This window comes from Cryptomeria japonica, chromosome 7 (genome assembly GCF_030272615.1).
Source record: "Cryptomeria japonica chromosome 7, Sugi_1.0, whole genome shotgun sequence".
Taxonomy (NCBI): Eukaryota; Viridiplantae; Streptophyta; class Pinopsida; order Cupressales; family Cupressaceae; genus Cryptomeria; species Cryptomeria japonica.
The window spans coordinates 356448134-356470533 of NC_081411.1; the positions used below are offsets into that span (position 1 = coordinate 356448134).

At 32.0% G+C, this 22400-nt stretch overlaps 1 protein-coding gene across 1 annotated transcript; it reads left to right on the forward strand.

Moving 5' to 3' along the window:
• The first annotated feature begins 20607 nt into the window (after positions 1–20607).
• On the forward strand, positions 20608–22145 carry LOC131054601 (putative UPF0481 protein At3g02645). Its single transcript, XM_057989144.2, has one exon. It carries the CDS (start codon positions 20659–20661, stop codon positions 22000–22002), a length of 1344 nt encoding a protein of 447 aa, XP_057845127.2. The 5' UTR covers positions 20608–20658; the 3' UTR covers positions 22003–22145.
• The last annotated feature ends 255 nt before the right edge of the window (positions 22146–22400 follow it).

A 22400-nucleotide genomic window follows, 5' to 3' on the forward strand; every position in this document is an offset into this window, starting at 1 on the left:
ATATTATCAAGAGAGATCTCTCAAAAATAAACTCTAGTGTCAAGTCACCTATAATTATTCCATTTCTCTTCATAAATTTTGAAATAATTATAGCTTTGCTAGGTCATTATGTCCTTTATTTTATAGTTCCTCTACAAAATTAACAACAGATAATAGATTTTTTTTTAAAATTATTTTATTCTATCAAACTGGATCAGGATATGTATCTCACAACCAATGAGTTTTTTAATAGCCAAAAAGGGAACCAAATCTCTCTCTCTCTCTCTCTCTCTCTCTCTCTCTCTCTCTCTCTCTCTCTCTCTCTCTCTCTCTCTCTCTCTCTCTCTCTCTCTCTCTCTCTCTCTCTCTCTCTCTCTCTCTATAGATCTCAATGCATAGGTTTCCCCCATACACACACACACACACACACACACATATACTTTTTTTCTTTGTCTAATATAGATTATTGTATGTAAATATAGAGTTTAGTGAAAATTCAATAAAACAAATTACATGTTTATAATTTTTAAGAAAAGTATTATGAAATTTCAACATATTCATTGATTTTAATTTAAAATTCAATATATGTTATGTCATTTTCTTTTAAAAAATTTATAGCAATATTGACCCAGTTTTCAAATCTTTCTTCTTTCTTTGATTTGATCTCATCTATGATCTATTCTTCTAGATATAAAATTTAAAAATCTCAATTTAAATAAGATGACCCTTAAATAATTGTTATTTAATAGTATGTACACTAGAAGCTTAAAATTATGTGTATAAGGTTGTGTATTTAAGGATAAAAACATTTTACAAATAAATTAGTGGCATCTTCCATCACGAATTTGGTTACAAATTTTGATGGTTTCAATTCCTTGAAATCTTAGTTGACATCTACCATAATTACTCATTATACATAATTTTTTTTTATCCACAATTCTTCTTGTTGAGTTAATCTAGATCCATAACACACATCACGAAAGTTGACTACCCTTCTTTTTGTACATGAAACACTTCTAAAGTATTCTTAGAACCACACCATTCTCAAAGATATATATACACTATGTTGAGATTAGCTTCATGCTATTGGATTATAGACATCTAGAATTTAGTTTTAGACAATTATTGTAATTTCAACCCTACAATTTTTATCAATTGATTTTTATTTTTTTGGTATTTGGCATCTATCTCCAATTCAAATTTCATGTCTCCTATACATGTTTTGTTGACATGACGATCTTTTTGGTAAAACTCAATTTTTTTACTCGAGCAACACTATTGTAAATAGTAATTTTTTTTTACTTAGTATTCCTTCATTATCTACATATGATCAATTGATTTTTGGAAAAAAAATTATTTTCTACAAAGCTAAATGAGCATAAAGATATTAATTTTCCCCATAATTTTGTACTTCCAAATTCAATTGGACCATGTTTGATAAGTTTTACTAAACAACAATACTATTTTATTGAAAAGACATATAAGAAGAATTTCATTACCTCAACATTTCGTACAGGAATTTAACAACATTTATGTTTCATGTAGAAAATAAAATGAGATTTCGACTCCTAAAACAAGGTGGTAGCATGCATGAGTACAATAGGGTCCACTATATTGTTATAGCTTAATAGTATGCAAAACAATGTGGTTCCTAGCATGTATACAAGATGAAGAATAAAGGGGACAAGAAATAAATTTTTGGCATCTATTTTAACTCTTAATATTATTAAATTTATGAAAGTTTGTCTAAGTTTAAATGTATTATATGTATGAGGTATATAGAGAAAAAAAATAAACAAAATATAAAGGAGACACAATGATTCAAATTTATGAGATTATGACATAATTTTTCACTTTACAAACTAGTTTTGATGTCATCTATAAGAAAGTTAATGTCTTAATCAATAGAATATAGTGTTGAAGCTTTTAAGTTGCTAAATTAGGATGAACGTATTATGGCTTGTGATTAGGTATGAATAATCATGGACTAAATGTCTTTTTAAGGTTAACTCATTATTTAGGATCTACTAAAACAAGGGAGTGTTCCTCAATGGTTTCTTTATAATATAATAAAATAGAAGTGTCTAAAAACACCTAATCTTGAAAATAGACCATACTCCATACATAAGACACCTACATTATGTGTTACTAAGTATCCATATATTTATTAACATGTTAAATACCAAAAAATATTTCATGTATAAGTTCAAACCATGTATGGGACTTATAATATGTCACAACTTAGAATTCTACACAAAGGTGTCCCTCATGGGAGTTGAACTTGGGTCTCCACATTGAGAACTCAATGATTTAACCAACTAAGCTCAACCCCTTGGACATTATTTAAAATTTAGAAATATGTGTTTTATTTTAGCTTTGTGTGATCATGTCTCAACACTCCAAATAATCTTCAATATCATGGATAGATAAGAATTAGGTCTTTTAATTTAATATTTTTCATTATACCAAGTTCAACTTCATCATGAAAACCAATAGGAGGAATTTTGACACAATAACAATTCTAAATTAAATGTTATAAAGTTTAATGACCACTTTTAAGCTCATAGCCTAACCTTGTTCGATTTTAGAGTTTTGAAAATGCCTTGGCATAATCAATAAATGTATTGGAGAATAAAAAATAACCCTTAAAAACATATTCTAATGAATTATCATTAAATAAACTATATGTATATGTAACACACAAATTTGTGCAACTTTGAAAATAACTTGTCATGTAATGAATAGATAAAATAAAGGGTAAAAGCATAAACCTGTGTCACACTTTTACAAAGGAAAAGGTTAACACAACAATAACTATTCAATTTCGTTGCCATAAAAATGCAGATGATGTAAACTGATGAAATGTGTAAAATTTATTGAATTTTAAGTCTACTATTTTTTGAAATTTTTTTGTCAATAATTTATATTTTTTTTTAGCTTTAAAGTCCATTTTGTTATTGCTGAAAAACGTTAAATATCAGGGGGTTTAGTTCCCACCACAAAAGAAAATGTAAATCAACTTTTTTTTTTTTTTGATTTTGATATCCATTATAGATTACATATATATAGTGCATGAAAAAAAATATAAAAATTTGATGTATATTTTCTTTGTTATAGCATTTGGAAGTCGAATATGCCAGAATTTGGCGGTTTTGTCTCCCACCACAATTTGTCTATTCAATTTATGATAATCAAAAACCTAAAAATACCCTTTTGGAGAAGACTCTCTTCTAGTGAACCATATTTTTTTCAATTTTTTTTGAAGTGATTTGATATTTTTTTTTGTTTTTCAAACCAGCCTATTATAGAACAAAAGAATAACTAAATGTAGTATTTTTAATTTTTTATATATTAAATGTAATAAAAACATTATAAAAATTATATGAGTATAATCGTGACTTCAATCTCTACAAAAGGGTTTTTTTTTTTTAATAAGTTTAATTTACTTATTGAATTTCATTGCAAAAGTGACAAGTTTCAGAAAATCATCATTTTTGTTGATGTGGCTGCCACTTGGCATTCCACATAAACAGTTTCGGCCAGAACTTTTCAAAATATTTTTGAGTTTTTATAGTGCAATGTATTGAAAGGACAGAAATGTTCTAACTGGAAGCGTTCTGACCAAAATGTTTCCAGCTAGAAATTTGTTACCACGCGAGCGCTACGTGGCCGCCAAGTCAGTCCAGCCGGAAGCAATCCAGCTGGAACACTTTCGGCCGGAACATGTACTGTTAGCCTAAAGTGTGACACAGATCCGTATGATTACCCTAAAGAGATCATAGTTACTTTTAAAAGAATATGTTGATCATGAATTGTCATTAAATAGATAATATTTATAAATTAAGCATTATATTTTCTATAAATAATCCAAATGCTTTCTATGTGTATGTGTACACACATATATATATGCTAGTATCTATATTGTTTGTATAAGAGAAAAATATACATATTATAAAAAGATAAGTAGAAAAATAACACCTTAAAATCTATATAAGATAAACTTTTCACCATCCATACACAAAACAACAAAAACAAATAAAATCATATACCATTGAAACAAAAAATTATATAAATTAAAAACAAAACTCAAATAGAACCACCATTGCTATAGAACAAGAAACATTCATCTGATTTGAAATACAAGTAAATTTGTCACATTATAGTCATGCAAGATGAAGACACAAAGAAGGTGATAGAATATTTAAAATGTAGAATACTTTAATAAACGTGATTGGATAGAAACTATTAACCTATCTATAGATAATTATGGATTTCCAAGGACAACAACCTCAAGCAGGGATGGGAAGACTTCGCTAAAGTGAAGAGTTCATACCATAGTCATTTGATGTTTCTCTCCTTAGTTTTTGGCAGTTGCTTGGTTTGATCAAATTGAGTTAATATTCCACTTCTCAAATAATAGATATCATGTGAAATTGTGCCCATTTTATAGGTGCAATTTAATCAATATTTTCTAATAGGCCACTCCTCGTTCATGGAGTTAGGAAGGTTGATATTGCCTATATCCCTAGGGTGGGATAAAATACATAGTATACATATGAGCTTATCCTCCAAATTGCAAGGATTAGTGAAGGACATAAAACTATCATTTTCCCATAAAAGTGAAGGGGGCAAAAGGTGTTTATTTTTTATTAAGTGGGAAGGACCCCAACTTATTACACATCCAAATAAAAAATTGTCTAACAAAAATAAAACTAGGGCTTGGTGATCAAGCCCTCCAAAAGCAATGAAGAGTTTATATAAACATAAACATAGAAGCAACAAACTAAAAATATCTAAAACTAGAGACATCATTAGTAGCAAGGGGAACTACGAGATATAGCTCCTTCCCTCCAACATTTCATTCAACTCCACCTCCCATTGTAGAAAGGTACTATTCATATTTCCTTTAGTCCACTCATGCTTTGTCTTTATAGGAGTTTTCATCTTATTTTTCTCAATTATCTTTGTTACTGTCACAACCTCCATCACACGTTTTTGCATCATTCTCTTGCTAATTATATTTAGGTTTTCAATGGCCCCCTCTAACTTTCTAATCAACTCCCTATTTATCTCACAACCAATGTGGTTTTGAGGGGTTTCTAAACTCTTGAACCTAGCATTTGGATCCTCAACTTCTGCTGCCATCACTTTCTTGTCATGAGATTTTCTCATGCATCCACCGACATTATGTTCTTAGGCTTTATCATCTCCATAATCCTTCAAACTATTTATCCCTTCAAGTGTTTCATTAAATTGAGTCTCAATCAAGGGGGAGTAGGAGAGTGAGTATCCTAGAAACAAATTGAGAGATTCTTTGTGGGTCTCTACACTACTCTCAAAATTAACCCCACTAAATGTTGAGTCCTCTGATTGATCTCTAGTCTTATCTTCAAGGTGGTTTTATTCAATGGTCTCAACAATTTTAGCAATTGTAGCTAATTTAGCAAGTTTAACATACCTATTCTCCCTAGAGGAGGTAGTTCTAGCATCTTTAGTCTTGATTCAATGTTAGAAATATCAATTGTAGGGGAAGGGAAATCAATACAGGGTTGTTCTTTGGGGACTTGCTCACCACTTTGCCTTTACCATTGATAAACTTAGGTCATGAGATTCTACAGGTTACTAATAAGTTTTTTCCCCTCGATCAGGGTAACTCTAGGGACAATGCCAACCACTAGAGGGTGTGTGTCAGAGCAAAGGGTAATCTTTTGTATCTTAAAAGAGAAGACCAAGGCTTTGCACAAAAAAATAGTATTTGAGGAGGATGACACATCAAATTTAGAGGAAAATTTTCTTTTAGAACTTCTTGAGGGGGATGGTTTTGACCTTAGTCTATTGGAGAATTGTGGGGCTAAGTAGGGTTAATAGTAGGCTTGCATATTCTCTGAAGAATACTTATAGATTGCATATACCAATCCTTGGTGTAGTAGAGTGTCAGATCCCTTTAAAAACACATTTATCCAATAGAAAAGTAAGAATAGATAACATATAGGTTTGTTGTGGCTCACGTGATTTAAGAGAGGGAAATGATACCCATGGACTATTGTGAATATCCCTTCCAATGAGAAATATTTGATCAAATGATAGCTAATAGCTCCCCATGATGGTGGTAGTTCTTCTCTACTCAATTTTTTCTAGTGCCTTTTCAATCTTTCACTTTCTTCGAGGAATAGCAAGATATATTCTCCATACGCTTGTTTTTGGCTTAGATGGGGATCTCCTTCACATTTCAACCTTGTGACCTCAACAATTAGTTCTTCCAAAACCTCAATTTTTGAACCCATTACCACTACTCTTCCATTTTCCCAGTTGTTCATGAATTGTGATGAGAGATCTTCATCACTACCCTCCATAATTTTGAATAATGGGGTTATGTAGGTCCCTTGTAAAAAATGTTCCATACTCTTCTTCTTAAGAGAGTCATACAAAGTTGTCTTAACATGCAAATGTTAGCCTCCCATGATTGTAAATTTTTCACACTAGAAAACATGACACTCAACACAACTAGGACCCAGAGAAAAGAAACAAAAAGATGATCTTTTGATAGATCTTTCTAGAAATGGACTAATAATAAATCTAAAGGCCACCAAAAAATCTCATTTACTACTTCCACATGAGAATTTTGACTTATTATTAATTCATTTTCTCTAAGCTATAGCTTCCCTATTTCTCCATAATATTCTTTTCTAGGTCTAATCGTATACATTCCCTATGTGAGTATGGATATTATCTATAGAGATCTCCCAAAAATAAACTTTAGTGTCAAGTCAACTATCATTATTCCATTCCTCTTCATAGCTTTTAAAATAATCATCTAACTCTACTAGTTCAATTATGTCCTTCTACTTACACCTTAGCTCTGAAGTTCTAATGGCATTCCATACAAGAATAACAATGAGGATATATTTAAATATTAGTTTCCTCTACATATTTTTAATAAACCTTTTGTATCTATCATTACATAAAATATTTTTGACATGATAGGGGATCTCCACCTCATTAGTCCAATTTTCCCAATCTTTGAATTTTAGTCCCTTATTAGCAAAGGCATCCATGGATTCATTGCCTTCCCTAAAGGTATGTGTTGCAAGTTCCAATTAGGTAACAAATCAAGAACGTTCTTGCTATCTTCCATGCAATGTTTTATCCTCCATGATGGGAAGACCTTCGACCTAATAATATTTATCATAAATTTTAAATCCCCTTTGATTAAGACATTATAAATTACGAGAAGGAATTATTTTAAGGCCCCACCAAAGGGCTATGGCTTTTGTTTCATTATTAGTTTTTGTCCCATGCATCTAGCATATCCTTTTATCATCTTGCCTTGGGGAATCTATTATTATTTCAACAATTTCACCACACCAAGTTTTCTCTTAATGCACTTGTCAAAATTTAATTTGACCCAATCTTCTTTTATTTTTCTCCATCACACATGCCTCCTCAAAAATTTATTATTGATTTTAATTTTATCCATGCTGCAGATAACTCCCCACCATCTTCTTACATACAATTCAAGGAGACTAGCTTGTTGAATAGAACATTCATGTTTCATAAAATTTATATTTTCCTTTACTGCATTCTTGAAGACTTCAAAACCTCCTCACTATTTTTAGCATCCTCTAAAAATCCTATTATTTCTTGCCTTCCAGACATCCCAAGCCAAGAAAGAAGAAATTTGATTCCAAAGATTCCTTAACACCGGATGCCTGATAGGAGAGTTGTCTTTCCAAGTTTAAACAAGATTTCAAATAGTGCTAGGAAAGACCCAATTAACATGCAACAAAATATGTGTGTTAATTGTGCAAGGACAAAAGTTGTTCAACTTTCAAGATGCAAGTGTGGGAATTGAATGATAAGTGCACGAGGGAGGTTATTAGTTCCTTCCTTTCAAGGCTTTCAAGGAACTATTGGTGAGTCTTAGTTTTAACTTTCAAATAGTTTTTTCTACTCCAACCAATCACATTCCATACAATTAATTTCATGAAATGCAGTCTCCCTATTTTGCAATGTTTAGATTGTTGAAAGTAATCAATTTTAAATCATAATGCATTACCAAAAGAATTTTATGTCTTCTGATTGGCTCAAATTATTTGAGCGATATGGTTGCCTTCACATGAAACGAGAATTAGAAGCTTATTATTGGTTAGTTTTTTGGTCACTACAAGATTGCATAGGGGAGCAGGTTGATAGGGGCAGATGACATTAGGTAAAAGAAGGCATGAAGACCTAGTTTTGTAGGGCTATAATTCATATGGCTGACAATATTTGAATAGGGGTTGTTTCGAGTGATAGATGGGATTTATTCAAGAGTCCACATTCCCTGACTGTGCTTCCACATTCTAGATGTGGCAAATGACGAAATAGGGAGTTATTTGTTGTTGAACCGCTTACACCCTATTAATCACTTATCTGTAGACAAAGAGTAAGCTAAGAATCTTAGGACTATATCTACTACTTACGTCTATGATTTGCTGCATAAGCTCACCTTGACCAGTCAACACCAATCTTTGTTCTGCAAATACAAGTTAATCAAATCATCACTTTTATGTACAATAGATGTAACTAAACATTTTTTTTTTTTAACATTAAATTACATGTCGGCCAATAAAACAAATAACACGATTGTTTTACACCTTTGATCTGTCAGATATTAGTTATGTTATAGTGTAGAGGAATAACTTCACTCAAATAGGGCAAGGATATCCATGAAAGAAAATGCGACTAATATTGCATGTTATGTGCCTTCACAGTTCTGCAACATGTGTGGCCAACACCTTCTTTAGGCACGCGATATGGTGAATGCGACTAACATTGAATGTTATGTGCCTTCGCAGTTTCGCGACGTGCATGGCCAACACCTTCTTTAGCCACATGATATGGCGAGTGTGACTAACATTGCGTGTTATGCTCCTTCGTAGTTTCATGGCCTGCATGGCCGACACCTTCTTTAGCCACATGATACGACAAATGCGACTAACTTTGCGTGTTATGCACCTTCGTAGTTTCACGGCCTGTGTAGCCAACACCTTCTTTAGCCACATGAATCGGCAATTTTGACTAACACGCTATGTTACGTGTCCTCACTGTTTCACGGCCTGCATGGCCAGCAACTTCTTTAGCCACGCGATATGGCGAATGCGACTAACATTGTGTGTTATACGCCTTCACAGTTTCACGGCCTACGTGGCCAACACCTTCTTTAGCCATGTAATATGTTGAATGCGAATAACATTGCATGTTATGGGCCTTTGCAGTTTCGCGGCCTGCATGGCCAACACCTTCTTTAGCCACACGATTAGATAGTTGCTATAACTCCCTACTCATCCATCTCACCCAAAAACACTTTTGTTTCTTTAACTATAGCATGCTTGAAAAGACCATTGATGATTGTATGAGAATGTCAACTGTACTAGTAGTAAACTAGAAAGTAAATGGAAACTGTTAGAATATAGATAAAATAATGTTTTATGGTTTCAAGATGAAAAAACTCATACGATTTCATATGTAATACCATATTTAATAAACTTTAAACATCATCATACAACATAAAAAATTATAATCATTCAATTTTTTGCAAGGAGAACAAGAACAAAGAATGTTCAATAACCACCACATCTGAATTCTAAAATTTTCTTGGTTTCAATAGGCTAAATATTTCTTGTACTTTTAAAAGTTGTGAATTATGGGCTTGTGAGTTTACATTTTGTATTGACAAAAGAAAGACATGGACTGCATTGAGGTCAAAGGTATGTATTTCAAACATTTCAAGTATTCGTTTTATACTTTTAGTTATTTACAAGCTCCAGGTCATTATGTCATTGCTAATAAATTGTTTGGCAATAGTTTTGGATGTGTGATTTCCATTGCCAATTAAATTTTATGGTCACTATTTATGAAAACTCTCTTCTCAAAACCATACTTTAAATTAAATAAAAGTTGAAACTTTAATCAACTTTTCTTGTAATAAACAATCTACTTTATTTGCTCATTATTGGTGTGTGGGGGAGAAAGCGTACATGAGACCACTCTAAACCATACTTTTAATTTCCAATGCAACTAAACTAAACTTACTCTATAAAGCTTTTGCATCTTCTATTCCTTGTACTTGGAGATTGTCAAACACTTTTTTAGTAAGCTATTCATTTGAACACTTGTATTGTTCTACAACTTGCTTAAATGTCTTTAGTGATTTCGCACTTTCAACATTTATGAGTTTTCACCTATGAGATAAAGTGTTTGCACGGCTCTTCGTGAAGATTTGAACTCCTAAAGGATTTTTGAAGCCTTGTTATGGGAAGTACCATTTTCCCTGGAACAACTCCTGCACCATTATCTCCTTTTTCTCTTCTTCTCAAACTGTACAAGATAGAGAAAATAGCATACATGCTGGAGGAAAACTTATGTGCAAAGCAATAAACTTCTACATTTCTACAAGGTCAAGTCTTGTCCATAGACATTTCAATATTAGGGCCTTAAATATTAGCACTAATTCTGGTCAGAGTTTTTTTCATAGAAATATCATTGAATATACTGCATATCCCATAATAAGTGATATTTTGATGCTGGAGAATCAAATTCCCTTCTTCGTGCTGCTCAAGATATTGGAATTGGAGCTTCAAACAGACGAGGAAAATGCATGGCGTGAGCTCTGCGTTTTGTTGGATGCTGCGCGAATAACAAGATTGTTCTACCCATTTAACGCCACAGAATCTTGGCTGCAACAGGGAATTCCCCGTGGGCAGAAGGTTAAACATCTTCTTGATTTGTTCCGCATGTTGGTCATATATTCTTCCTTTCCGGATAGAAAAACCATCTGGAAATTCAACTGTAGCATGTCTCCTCACAAACAAGAGTATATAATTCCGTCTGCTTCCGAATTGAGGCGCGCTGGGATCAAATTCAGAAAGGTGGAGGGAAAGTTTGAAGAGATCGGAATAAAGAAGAACGTATTTCACCTGCCCAGAATCAGAATCTCCGGTAGCATTGAAACTGTTTTGAGAAATCTGATGGCTTTAGAAATATGTGAGGCAGAAGACACCTGCGTGATATCGAGGTACGTTCTTCTCAAGTGTGAACTAATTGATTCTGAAAAAGATTTTATTGTGCTAAAGAAGGCAGGAATTATCAAGAGCTACATGGGGAGCGATAGAGAAGTGGCGGAGCTATTCAACGGACTAAGTAAAGGCATTACAAGGAGCTACGGAGATCCATTTGCTAAAGTGAGAGAAGATGCCCATAAACATTACCACAGCAAACTTAACGTCATAGTTGCTGAGTTCGCAAACGACCATTGTTCAAGTCCATGGAGAACTGTTTCTCTTATAGGAGCATGTATGCTCTTGCTCTTGGCTGCTGTTCAGGCCATTTTCTCACTGCATCATAAAATTTTGGAAGATTGATCTGATGATTGTTTAAATATCTGGCATAGTCTTTCTACACGAGGTTACCATATTGTTACTCTGTTGTCAAATGTATGTCACTCCTCAGAATGTTTTCTTTAGGATGATGTTAATAAAATTTAGGAGTTTTTCCGCAGGCAAGCGGGTTTATAGTTTTTCTAATTTCTTTGTGGCCAGAAATTCATGATCCTGGAGTCTCTTCCAGACAAGTAATTTATAAATTTATTTTATTTATGTGAATTGGACTTGAAAATCCTTAAGCGAGGAAATTTCATCCCTTCTTCCCATCACCTAAAATATGGGGCCAGATCATATTTTAAAATTGAAAATGAAAAGAAACATATTAAAAAAAATAAAAGAAAAATTAGAAAATACATAAGTGTTACAATTTATTTTTATATTAATAATAAAATTACTTTTTTATTGATATATATATGTGTATATGTATGTATGTATGTATGTGTATGTATGTATGTATGGGTATGTATGGGTATGTATGTATATATCTGTACATGTATATATATGTATATGTATGTGTATGACATATGTGTATATATATACACAAATATACATACACATACACATACACATACACATACACATACACATATACACATACACATACACATACACATATAATAATACATACATACACATACACATATGCATATGCATACACACACATATATATACATACATATATATACATATACATATATATATATACATATGCATATACACATATACATATACATATACATACATATGTATGTATGTGTGTGTATATATATATGTATATGTATATGTATATGTATATGTATATGTATATGTATATGTATATGTATATATGTATGTATGTATTATTATATGTATATGTATATCTATATTTATATATGTATGTATATGTATATGTATATGTATATGTATATGTATATGTATATGTGTGTGTGTGTATATATACATATATGTGTATGTATATATACACATATATGTATATGTACATATACACATATATGTATATATGTACACACACACACACACACACACACACACACATATATATACACATACACATACACATACACACAGATAAATCTTCTGTATGTGTGTGTGTGCAAGAGAATAGTTTAAAAGTTTCATAAATAATAGATAAATCTTGATTTTAACAGAAATAGTGATTTTATAAGGTAATGACATAGTGTGATGGCTAAATCATGGTGTTGTGATGCTTGTTACCAATTTTCAAAACTTCTCCTAAAGTTTTATTGATACTTGTTACCAATTTTCAAAACTTCTACTAAAGTTTTATTGCTGAGTGTTCATGTTGGGAATGAAGTCCCCTATGTACCTCCTAGTTCATAGCTTCAATCAAAATTATTTACCCCATTTTTTTAAAAAAGAATAGTAACTTATAAACTTTTTTTTTTTTAAATTAAAGAAGTGTAATAAAAAAGAAGGAAATAACAACAGTAATAATTTTTCTTGTTATATTTTCATTTTATAGAAAATATATATTTGTATTCCAATGAAAAACTCATTTCTAATATATTTAATAAATTTTAATAAAAAAATAAAATATTTAATAAAAAATCTATAAAATAAAGATAATGCTCATTTTGTACTCATTACCAAAATGTTTTCTCTTTAATGTTCACATATTATTAGCTACTATGATGTAACATTTGGACATGTTCTACACATTAAAAGTATGTGACTTTTCAAGTAAGTTATTTGTATGATCTTGGACCCCTTTTAGTATATTCCAAGGAAATTCTAAACTTGATCTTAATAAAGGTGATATTGGATGTATGTGGGGTGTTTGTGTTCCTACAAGATTAGATTTCAATATTTTTCATCTTTCTCAAAGGTCTAGATGTAGTGCATTGATAGTCCTTTTCATTACTAAAATTTTAACATTGTTATCAACTCTCGTTTCCTCAAATCATGTCTTCTTAAAACATTGTATTCTATATAAAAGTATATTATATTTTTTGAATCTATTTTTTGATATGTTTCATATACCAAAATAGCCTTATAGAAGAAGATAAATAGGTTAATTTGAGATCATTATCTTTGTAGTCCTATCTGCCAAACATAGTTTTAAAAGACATATACTTTGCATTTTCTAGAGGGAATATAGTTTCTATTCTTGAATTTCAAAGAAGGTAATTCATGTCATGAAAACGTAATTTATCTAAATTTGTTACATGCATACACTCTAACAAGAATTCTATGTCATTCGATTTCACAAAATATGGAATTCTTTCTTTGAACATCTTATGGTATGTAGGAAAAGTTTAAATCAAATTTCAAAGGGATATCTTAGCTGGAGTAGAATGAAGCTTCTTAACTAGATCATATTGTTTACCAAAGTGTTGAGTAAGACAAGGTGCATAAGGAAGCACATGTTGAGAAGGTGGTTCAAGAGAAGAACTAGGAATAAATGTTAGAGGGTTGGGTTTCTTATTGTTTCTATTGTTATACACATGAGCAAATGTGTTATTAGGAGCTCATTGTGACAATTGTTGATTAAGTCTACTACTTTGAGTGAGTTGTTTTGCATAGTTGAAGTAGTAAATCGAAGGTCTAGTTGGAATTTAAACAACTTGACAAACAATCATTAGTGTGGTTTGAGGTTAAGGAACATCAAGATGAAGACAAAAACAATATTAAATATTTTAGGTTCATTCTTATAACCATATATATCATGTTGATTAATCATTGACAAAGTGATAGTTTAGAAGATGTAGAGGATGATTCAATCGAGATGAATTCATCAAGGACTTCATCTAACATATCAATATCATCACTATTAAATGACTCATCAAATGCATGAAAATGTTGAAATGGCACAACTAGTATAAGAAACTTTGAAATGACATGCAATTGGTGTAAGCAAACTTTTAAAATGACACGCTATGAAAAATGACCGACTTTTAAATCTAACCTCTAAATAATAAAGTTCAGTTGATATTTTAGTGGTTGTGGCAAAACATTAATGAACTGTTGGTGCCATATCTCTATTGTTATAGTAGAGAGTGATCATTTGCACCAAATGCCATTTCCTGCTTCACATTCCTATTGATGTTAAACCATTCACTCTTCTCTTTCCAATCACCAACCAAACATAAAATTTACCTCTTCAACTCTACAGTGTCTGCCTCCAATCTCCCTTGCCTATAAAATGGGCACAATTTCATAGGATACCAATCTCTTACTTTCGTGGCATAGCAGATCTATTGATAAAAACGGCCATGCTCTGCTTGCTTTAATGACATAATCTTCCCCATGGCCTTTGAAGCTTGTTCTCCATGTGTAGGTTGAATTTAAATTCAATGGGCGACTATCCATAGATAGTTATTACTTACTGCTTGCAGACAAGTTTATTAGAATATGCTGCATTTGTAATTATTGTGCCACTTTCTATTTGTTTTTTCCCTACATGACTATAATATATCAGGATCATTTATATTGCAAATACGATGATGTTTTCTTATTCTATTAGGTTGTTGGTTTTTCTTTAAAGCTAGCAGTTTTAGAAGAGAGTCTGATAATTATTTTCAAAAAGAGGTGAATAGGACCCACTTTTAGCCACATGACAAAGTGAGGTGATGAGAAAGAACATCGTCAGTATTTGTAGTTTCAAATTGAATATATGAAAGCTCATAACTACTAGATTTGATAGTATGGATGGAGATAAAGGTTGTCAATTTAATCCAATTGTTCAAGATCTGAAATTAGCAAACTTGGTTGATTCTATTTTTGGCACATTTGAGCTTAATGCCCTAATCCGTGTTCCTCTTTACTATAGCTGGTGGATTATACTTTGCATAACTCTTGGTGAGCTCAAGTAATGATTCACCTTATATTGTAATCTCATATATATATATATATATATTTATATTTATTTATTTATTTGTTGGTATAATTTGACTTTTAATTTTAAGATATTCATTAGTTTGATATATTTTTTATTTGGTTGTGTAAATGTGTTTTCTTTATCAATGTTTAGATCATATTTTATAATCTATGATTACATAAACATAATAAGAGAAGAGAAAAATGATAGATCATGTAGTATGATCTAAAATATTGGTGAAGACAAAAAATTATATAATCAAATCTAAAAATATATGAAATTAATATCATGAATTGTGAAAATTTTATAGTTTTATATAATATTAAGAAAATACAAATAATTTAATAAGTTTAATAAATAATTATTTCATATTTTTATAATATTATCTTGAATAGTTATAATATATTTTTTATATTTTAAATATGAACATTTTTTATTTTTTTATATTAAAGAAAAGGAAAATAAAATATGTATTTTTATAATATTATAGTGAAGTCATTATATATATATGTAAACATTTTTATTTATTTTCAAACTAAAATCATTTTTATTATAAAGTAAAGGAAAGTAAAATAAAAAATAGGATTGAAGAAAATTTAAAATATTTTAAATTTTTAAGATACTTTTACTTTGTTTTCTTAAATTCAAATTTTCAACATTAAATATTAAGTGGTTATCATAATTTTAATCATTCTTATAATATATTTTTTTGAGTAACTTGATTAATACTTTTTGTAATAATCAATATTGTTTAATATATGAATCAATGGTTCAATCGATTTCTAATGGTAAAAGTTATATTTACTTTGTAATTTATAATGTGATGAAAGATTATGTTAGGTGTATGAAGAATCTTTCATCAATCAACTATATGGTGTCAAATTTGATTAAATCACCATATGGTTTTAAATAGAGAAAAGTAGAGAATAATGTATGTTTCACATCACATAATTATTTCAACAGGTGGCATACTAGATTAACTTATACGTGTCTACACATTATTCATCAATACTTACAATGTTTCATAAAAAGGAATCACTTAAGATTCTTTATTGGCCCCATTATAGATTATGTTTAAAATTGAATTGGAATTAGAATCAAAAACTTATTATAGGTTGACCAAAAAACCTCTACAACAAATATACATATTAAAAGAGTTTTAATTCACTTGGAAAGAGGAGGTGAAAGGAAATGGGAGATATTGAGGAACAAGTACTATTAAATGTGTCAAACAAAAAAGAGAGAGGTAAGATGCACTTAAAGAAGTTTTATTTTTGTGTCTAGATTCATGTAAAGTCATTGGATTATATTGTAATTTAAATACTAAGGTATGTCAATATTCTAAGCATTTACAAAAATTAAATGTATTTTTAATTATTTAATATGTAAATTAAATTTAGATCAATATCATAATATTATGTTGATAATTGAGTTCATCATGCATTTAAGTGAATTTTGTGATGAGGTTGCATGATTAGATAGTTCTTAATTAGACTCTCTACTTCTAATTGCATCAAATTATATTAAGTGCTAGTCATGGATAGGTTTGTGTGTTTGCAACATTATAGGTGATCTATTTTGAGAAATAGATCAAATAATCTTGTGTGCATTATTCACTATAAACGATCCATTCAAGAGAGTGGTTAAAAAAACTATACATATGTTGCATTGTATGCGACTCATTAAAAGGAGTGGATCACATATTATTGTGTCACATTTTAAGTGATCTATTCAAGAGAGTGAATCATAGATTCTTGTACATATGTTGCACTATAGGTGATACATTAAGGAGGTGGCTCATATAAAAAAGGAAAAATAATGTCTTAAATATTATGTATGGGAATTTGTAAAAAGGGTAATCTAAATTAAAAAGTAACTTGGTGGGCCTTCCTAACAAAATGTGAAATAGGGGGTTGTTTGATTGACTTATAAATTTATAGTTTTTAATTTAGAAAGAACTGTGGAGGTTCAAGAGGAAAAGATTTTATTTTTTTTGGTAACCCAGTGGTATCCCCAACCTTTGTGGTATGTCGTTTGGATTTGTGACTCATCCTAGCAATCTCAACCACCCTTTCCCTTGTCTTACTTTTTTGCCAGGTTTTGGGGGAGGAGGAGGCGAGCTAAGGTGAGACTAGTCCACTGGAAGTAGCGACCTAGCCTAAATGAACTAACTACCAATAACCCGAAGCAGAGAGAATTGATCTTGGGACCTACATGGGAAGAACCCAAATCCCTTAACCAACGTTGCCCCTTCAAACAAAAATAAAATCAAATTTTACAATCACGTAGCATGTAAAATAAAAATAGTAATTAATCAATAAAATGATGTTATACTTATTGAGATTGATAAGTTACTCCATTGATGAGTTTAAGATGGAAGTATACTGGATATAATTGATGACAATTTTAGTGTTCGTAAGTAGTAGAAAAATAATAAAATCTATCAATTGTGATGGTGCAAAATCTTCTATAGGATATGAAATAGGCCAATCAGTAGGAGTTAAGGAAGATTAATTTTATTACAGGAATCAAGTAGATATTGCAAGGGTTGAATAAATCTAAAGATTACAAACATGACTTAAAGGAAAGGAATTAATCTTCATTAAGGATCAAGAGATAGAATTGAATGAAGTGATTGCCAAACAGAAAAAGAAGATATAATAAATAAGATTAAATTTTATAAAAAGATTTGATAATTTGAACAAAAAACGTAAATATAAAATAAAGTGTTACAAGATAATTGATAAATTTATAATGCTTTAATCTAAACATAATAATTTAAATATTTTTTGAAAAAAATTAAAGATTAATTTTATGGATGTGAGTATACAATTTCACCATTATAAATATATAAAATTAAAGATATACACTTGAATATTTTATATAGGCCTTAATTTTTTTTTTTTAAAAACATGTTTTTATTAGACAAGCATGAGAATGGTATGAACCCATTACAAAAATAGCCATCAATAGAAAAAGGGTGAATCTCATAAGATGTGAGATTGAAAAAAATACCTAGCTAGGAACTATAAGGCTTTTGACTAGAGCACATAATTGACATAAAGCAAGGGTCTTGATCCTATAAAGGGAACTTCTCTTTCAATGGAAAAGAGAGTGGAGAAGAAGAAGAACCTTTCCTCCTCCGATGGACCATAGCCTTGTTGGAGTAATGTTACTCCAACTAATACTGACTTAGCACATGCAACTTTCTGTTTGATTGGCTATTATTTAGTTCTACCCATTATTTATGAAACAGTGCTCATGCAAGCTATTTGTAATAAGCTAACCTAAGAGAACTATTGTTAGCGTGTATGCTTCTTCAGATCTACTTTCATTTCTTCATATCTGACTTCGTTTTCTCCGTAATTTCTTCCTTGAAAGCGGTGGTTAACTTCGTATAAATTCACACATTTTCACAATGGTTAATACAATGAATTAATATAATTTTATTTTTGCAGCTCTGTTTTTCTTCTCTGTTTTCTCTGCATGTTTGTCTTCTTTTTCCAACTAGATCTGTATTCTGCTATCTAGAAAATTTAAGATGGTATTAGAGCCTGAAAGCTAGGAGGAAGGACAAATTATTTGTAGGCAGATTTATGAAGAATGGAAGCTGACGTAAACCTCTGTTCACGGGCCTTGCCTTCATCTTCTCCTTTGTGACACATCATTTCAGTGGACCTGTCTTGTTTCTCCTTTGTCATATTATGAGGGAGATTTTATACTGTTAGTGCTAATGCTTCTTGGTTTTGTTTCAAGTTTGATTAGTTCGCTTCTTCTTGCATGGTTGAGTAGTGTCGTTGGGGTCACTCGTGCAGATTCATGTGCTACTTTCATCTTCGAATGGCAAATGTTTTTCTTTTGTTTGCCATCTTATTATTGTTCGAGTAGTGTTGTTAGGGGCACTCATGCAGATTCTTGATCATGATCATCATCTTGGCTTTTGAGGAGGTTCTTCATTTAGCACTTTGGCGGTCATCATTCGACAGTTGTTCACACTTTTCTTGTATCTCAAAGGATTTTCTTCTGCACTTCCTATAATTGCTTCTTTGTAATTTTGAGGGGGGGGGGGTTTGTTCCCACTGTTTTTTCCTCTTTCTTTTCTTTTCCTTTTCTCCTTAGTTGGAATTAAGGGGGGTGTTGGAGTAATGTTAAATCCAACTAACACTGACTTAGCACATGCAACTTTCTGTTTGACTGGCTATTGTTCAGTTCTACCCGTTATTTATGAAACAATGCTCATGCAAGCTATTTGTAATAAGCTAACCTAAGAGAACTATTGTTAGCACATATGCTTCCTCAGATCTGCCTTCATTTCTTCAGATCTGACTTCGTTTCCTTCATAATTTCTTCCTTGAAAGTGGTGGCTAACTTTGTATAAACTCACACATTTGCACAATGGTTAACACAATGAATTAATATAATTTCATTTTTGTAGCTCTGTTTTTCTTCTCTGTTTTCTCTGCAAATTTGTCTTCTTTTTCCAGCTAGATCTGTATTCTGCTATGCAGAAAATTTAACAAGCCTAAGCAATACTAACATTATGGCCCCCAAAATAAGGGAAACAAGCAGTGAATCCACCACTAGGGAATCAACAACCACTATAGAAGGAACTATAGGAGGTCCAATTCGAAGACAAGTGTCAACCACGGGAGAGGGTTATGACGAAGAGGAAGTCGCTAGAATAGCATGAGTTAGGCATGTAGCAGGAGCAAGGTGTGTAATAGGAGTATCCGTAATTGTGGTCGTTGAACACGAAGCGGAGAGAACCAAACTAGAAGCAGCAGAGTAAGCCATGGCCATATCTACAGAGTTCAGGGGTGGTAAGAACATTGACTATCATGTGATCATTAATTACATTCTTCCATAAGTAGCAAAACCCTTCCAAAGTGCAAAAGAGCAATCTAAAAGAAAAAAGAACCAAAAAAAAGTTGTTTGATTTTCAATTAATTGAGAAATACAATTAAATATGGATTTTAGTCTGGATGGACCGTAGCAGCCGGCTGACTAGTCAAACCACGAGTATATGACTTGCCGTGAACGAAGGGGGAAGCTTGGAAAGACACCCTGCCTGCGATTTCTACGAAACTACTTACTTTCTTAGAGTTTCAACAATCTAGAAATGGTCAACACATAATAAATTTACCACGAAAACATATTCCATCTGCACCGTCCGCTGGTTGAATCTTTGAGAAAATTTCCTACTTTGTATACGTCATTGCTGCGCTGTGCTATCATCCCTGAGTTCTATTCAATTTCTATGATTTTTCCCAGACATTTCAAATGCTACAGCATTTTGGTGTCAATGCCACCGTCTTATAAACTCGTTTGGGTCATCTGAAACCTATTGCAAACACTCGATCGTTTACAGATTGTTTTGGGTAAAGAGAATCTCTTCATATCCAAGTTAGCCAAATTTCCATGGCTCAAGAGTGGCTTGTCGATGTTAAAGCTTGCTTTCATAACCAGGATCTGGTTAATGAACTAACATTTCAGAGTGTTTCCATTTATAAAGTCCCCACTTTCCTTTTCCAACTGAACCAGAGCGCATATGTTCCACAATTTGTGTCACTTGGCCCACTTCATCACACCAACGCTGCACTTGCCGAAAAGCCTTCCATGCTTTCTAAGAAAGTGCACGCTACGCACAAAATGTTTCAAAGGCTGCAGGCTGTTTCTCCAACTAAAGTAGAATTTGAAGAAGATGTGATAGGACCTATTCTTGATCTTCTTCCCACTGTAAGAAAATGCTACCAACAGCAAATTCATTTGGATGATATTTCTCTTGCATGGATGCTCACTTTGGATGCTTGCTTTATTTTGGAAATCCTTAGGGCCCTGAATGGTAGCACAAATTCTTATCACAGGTTTTTCCATCGAAATGCTATTGAATATACTGCATATCCCATAATAAGTGACATGTTGATGCTGGAGAACCAAATTCCCTTCTTCGTGCTGCTCAAGATATTGGAATTGGAGCTTCAAACAGATGAAGAAAACGCATGCCGTGAGCTCTGCGTTTTGCTGGATGGTGCCCGTATAACAAGATTGTTCTATCCTTTTAACGAGACGGCTTCTTGGCTACAACAGGGAATTCCCCATGGGCAGAAGGTTAAACATCTTTTGGATTTGTTCCGTATGTTCGTCATATATTCATCCTTTCCGGATAGAAAAACCGTGTGGAAGTTCAATTGTAGCATGTCTCCTCACAAACAAGAGTATATAATCCCCTCTGCTTCTGAATTAAGGCGTGCTGGTATCAAATTCAGAAAGGTGGATGGAAAGTTCGAGGAGATCAGAATTAAGAACAACATATTTCATCTGCCCAGAATCAGAATCTCCAGGAGCATCGAAACTGTCTTACGAAATCTAATGGCTTTAGAAATATGTGAGGCAGAAGACACTTGTGTGATATCAAGGTACGTTCTTCTCATGTGTGAGTTGATTGATAGTGAAAAGGATGTCTCCGTGCTCAAGAAAGCCGGAATTATCAAAAGCTACATGGGCAGCGACAGAGAAGTGGCCGTTCTATTTAACAGACTTAGTAAAGGGATCACTAGAAGCTACGGAGATCCATTTGCTAAAGTGAGAGAAGATGCACATAAACATTACCACAGCAAAATCAAGGTGATAGTCGCCGAATTTGCAAACTACCATTGTTCAAGCCCATGGAGAACTATGTCTCTTATCGGAGCGTGCTTGATTTTGCTCTTGGCTGCTGTGCAAACTATTTTCTCACTGCATCACAAACTTTTAGTAAATTAATCTTCTGATTGTTTTAAGTAGGTAGCTGAAAGATAATCAAATGTAAATAGTATTGCATTTGTAATTGGAACTGCCAAAGAATTATAATATTGTACTTCTGTCAAATCTGTTCTTAGTCCTTTTCCTAGTTGAAAAAATCCTCTGATATTTAGTACTCCCAACTCTTCGTATAAGGAAACTACCTCTTTCCTAGAAGGAAACTACATCTTGTAATACCTGAGGTTTGCGATTCTCCTGTCAACACTCCTCTGGTTTGAATGTCGCACTTCTTATCTTTTTCTGTAGTGCATTTTACTTTTTTCAAGTTCAATCCGTACTTTTTAAATTTTAATGTTGTTTTAAGTCACATTTTTTCTACAGTCAAAATACGTAAATTATCTCCCTTCGTTCACATCAAG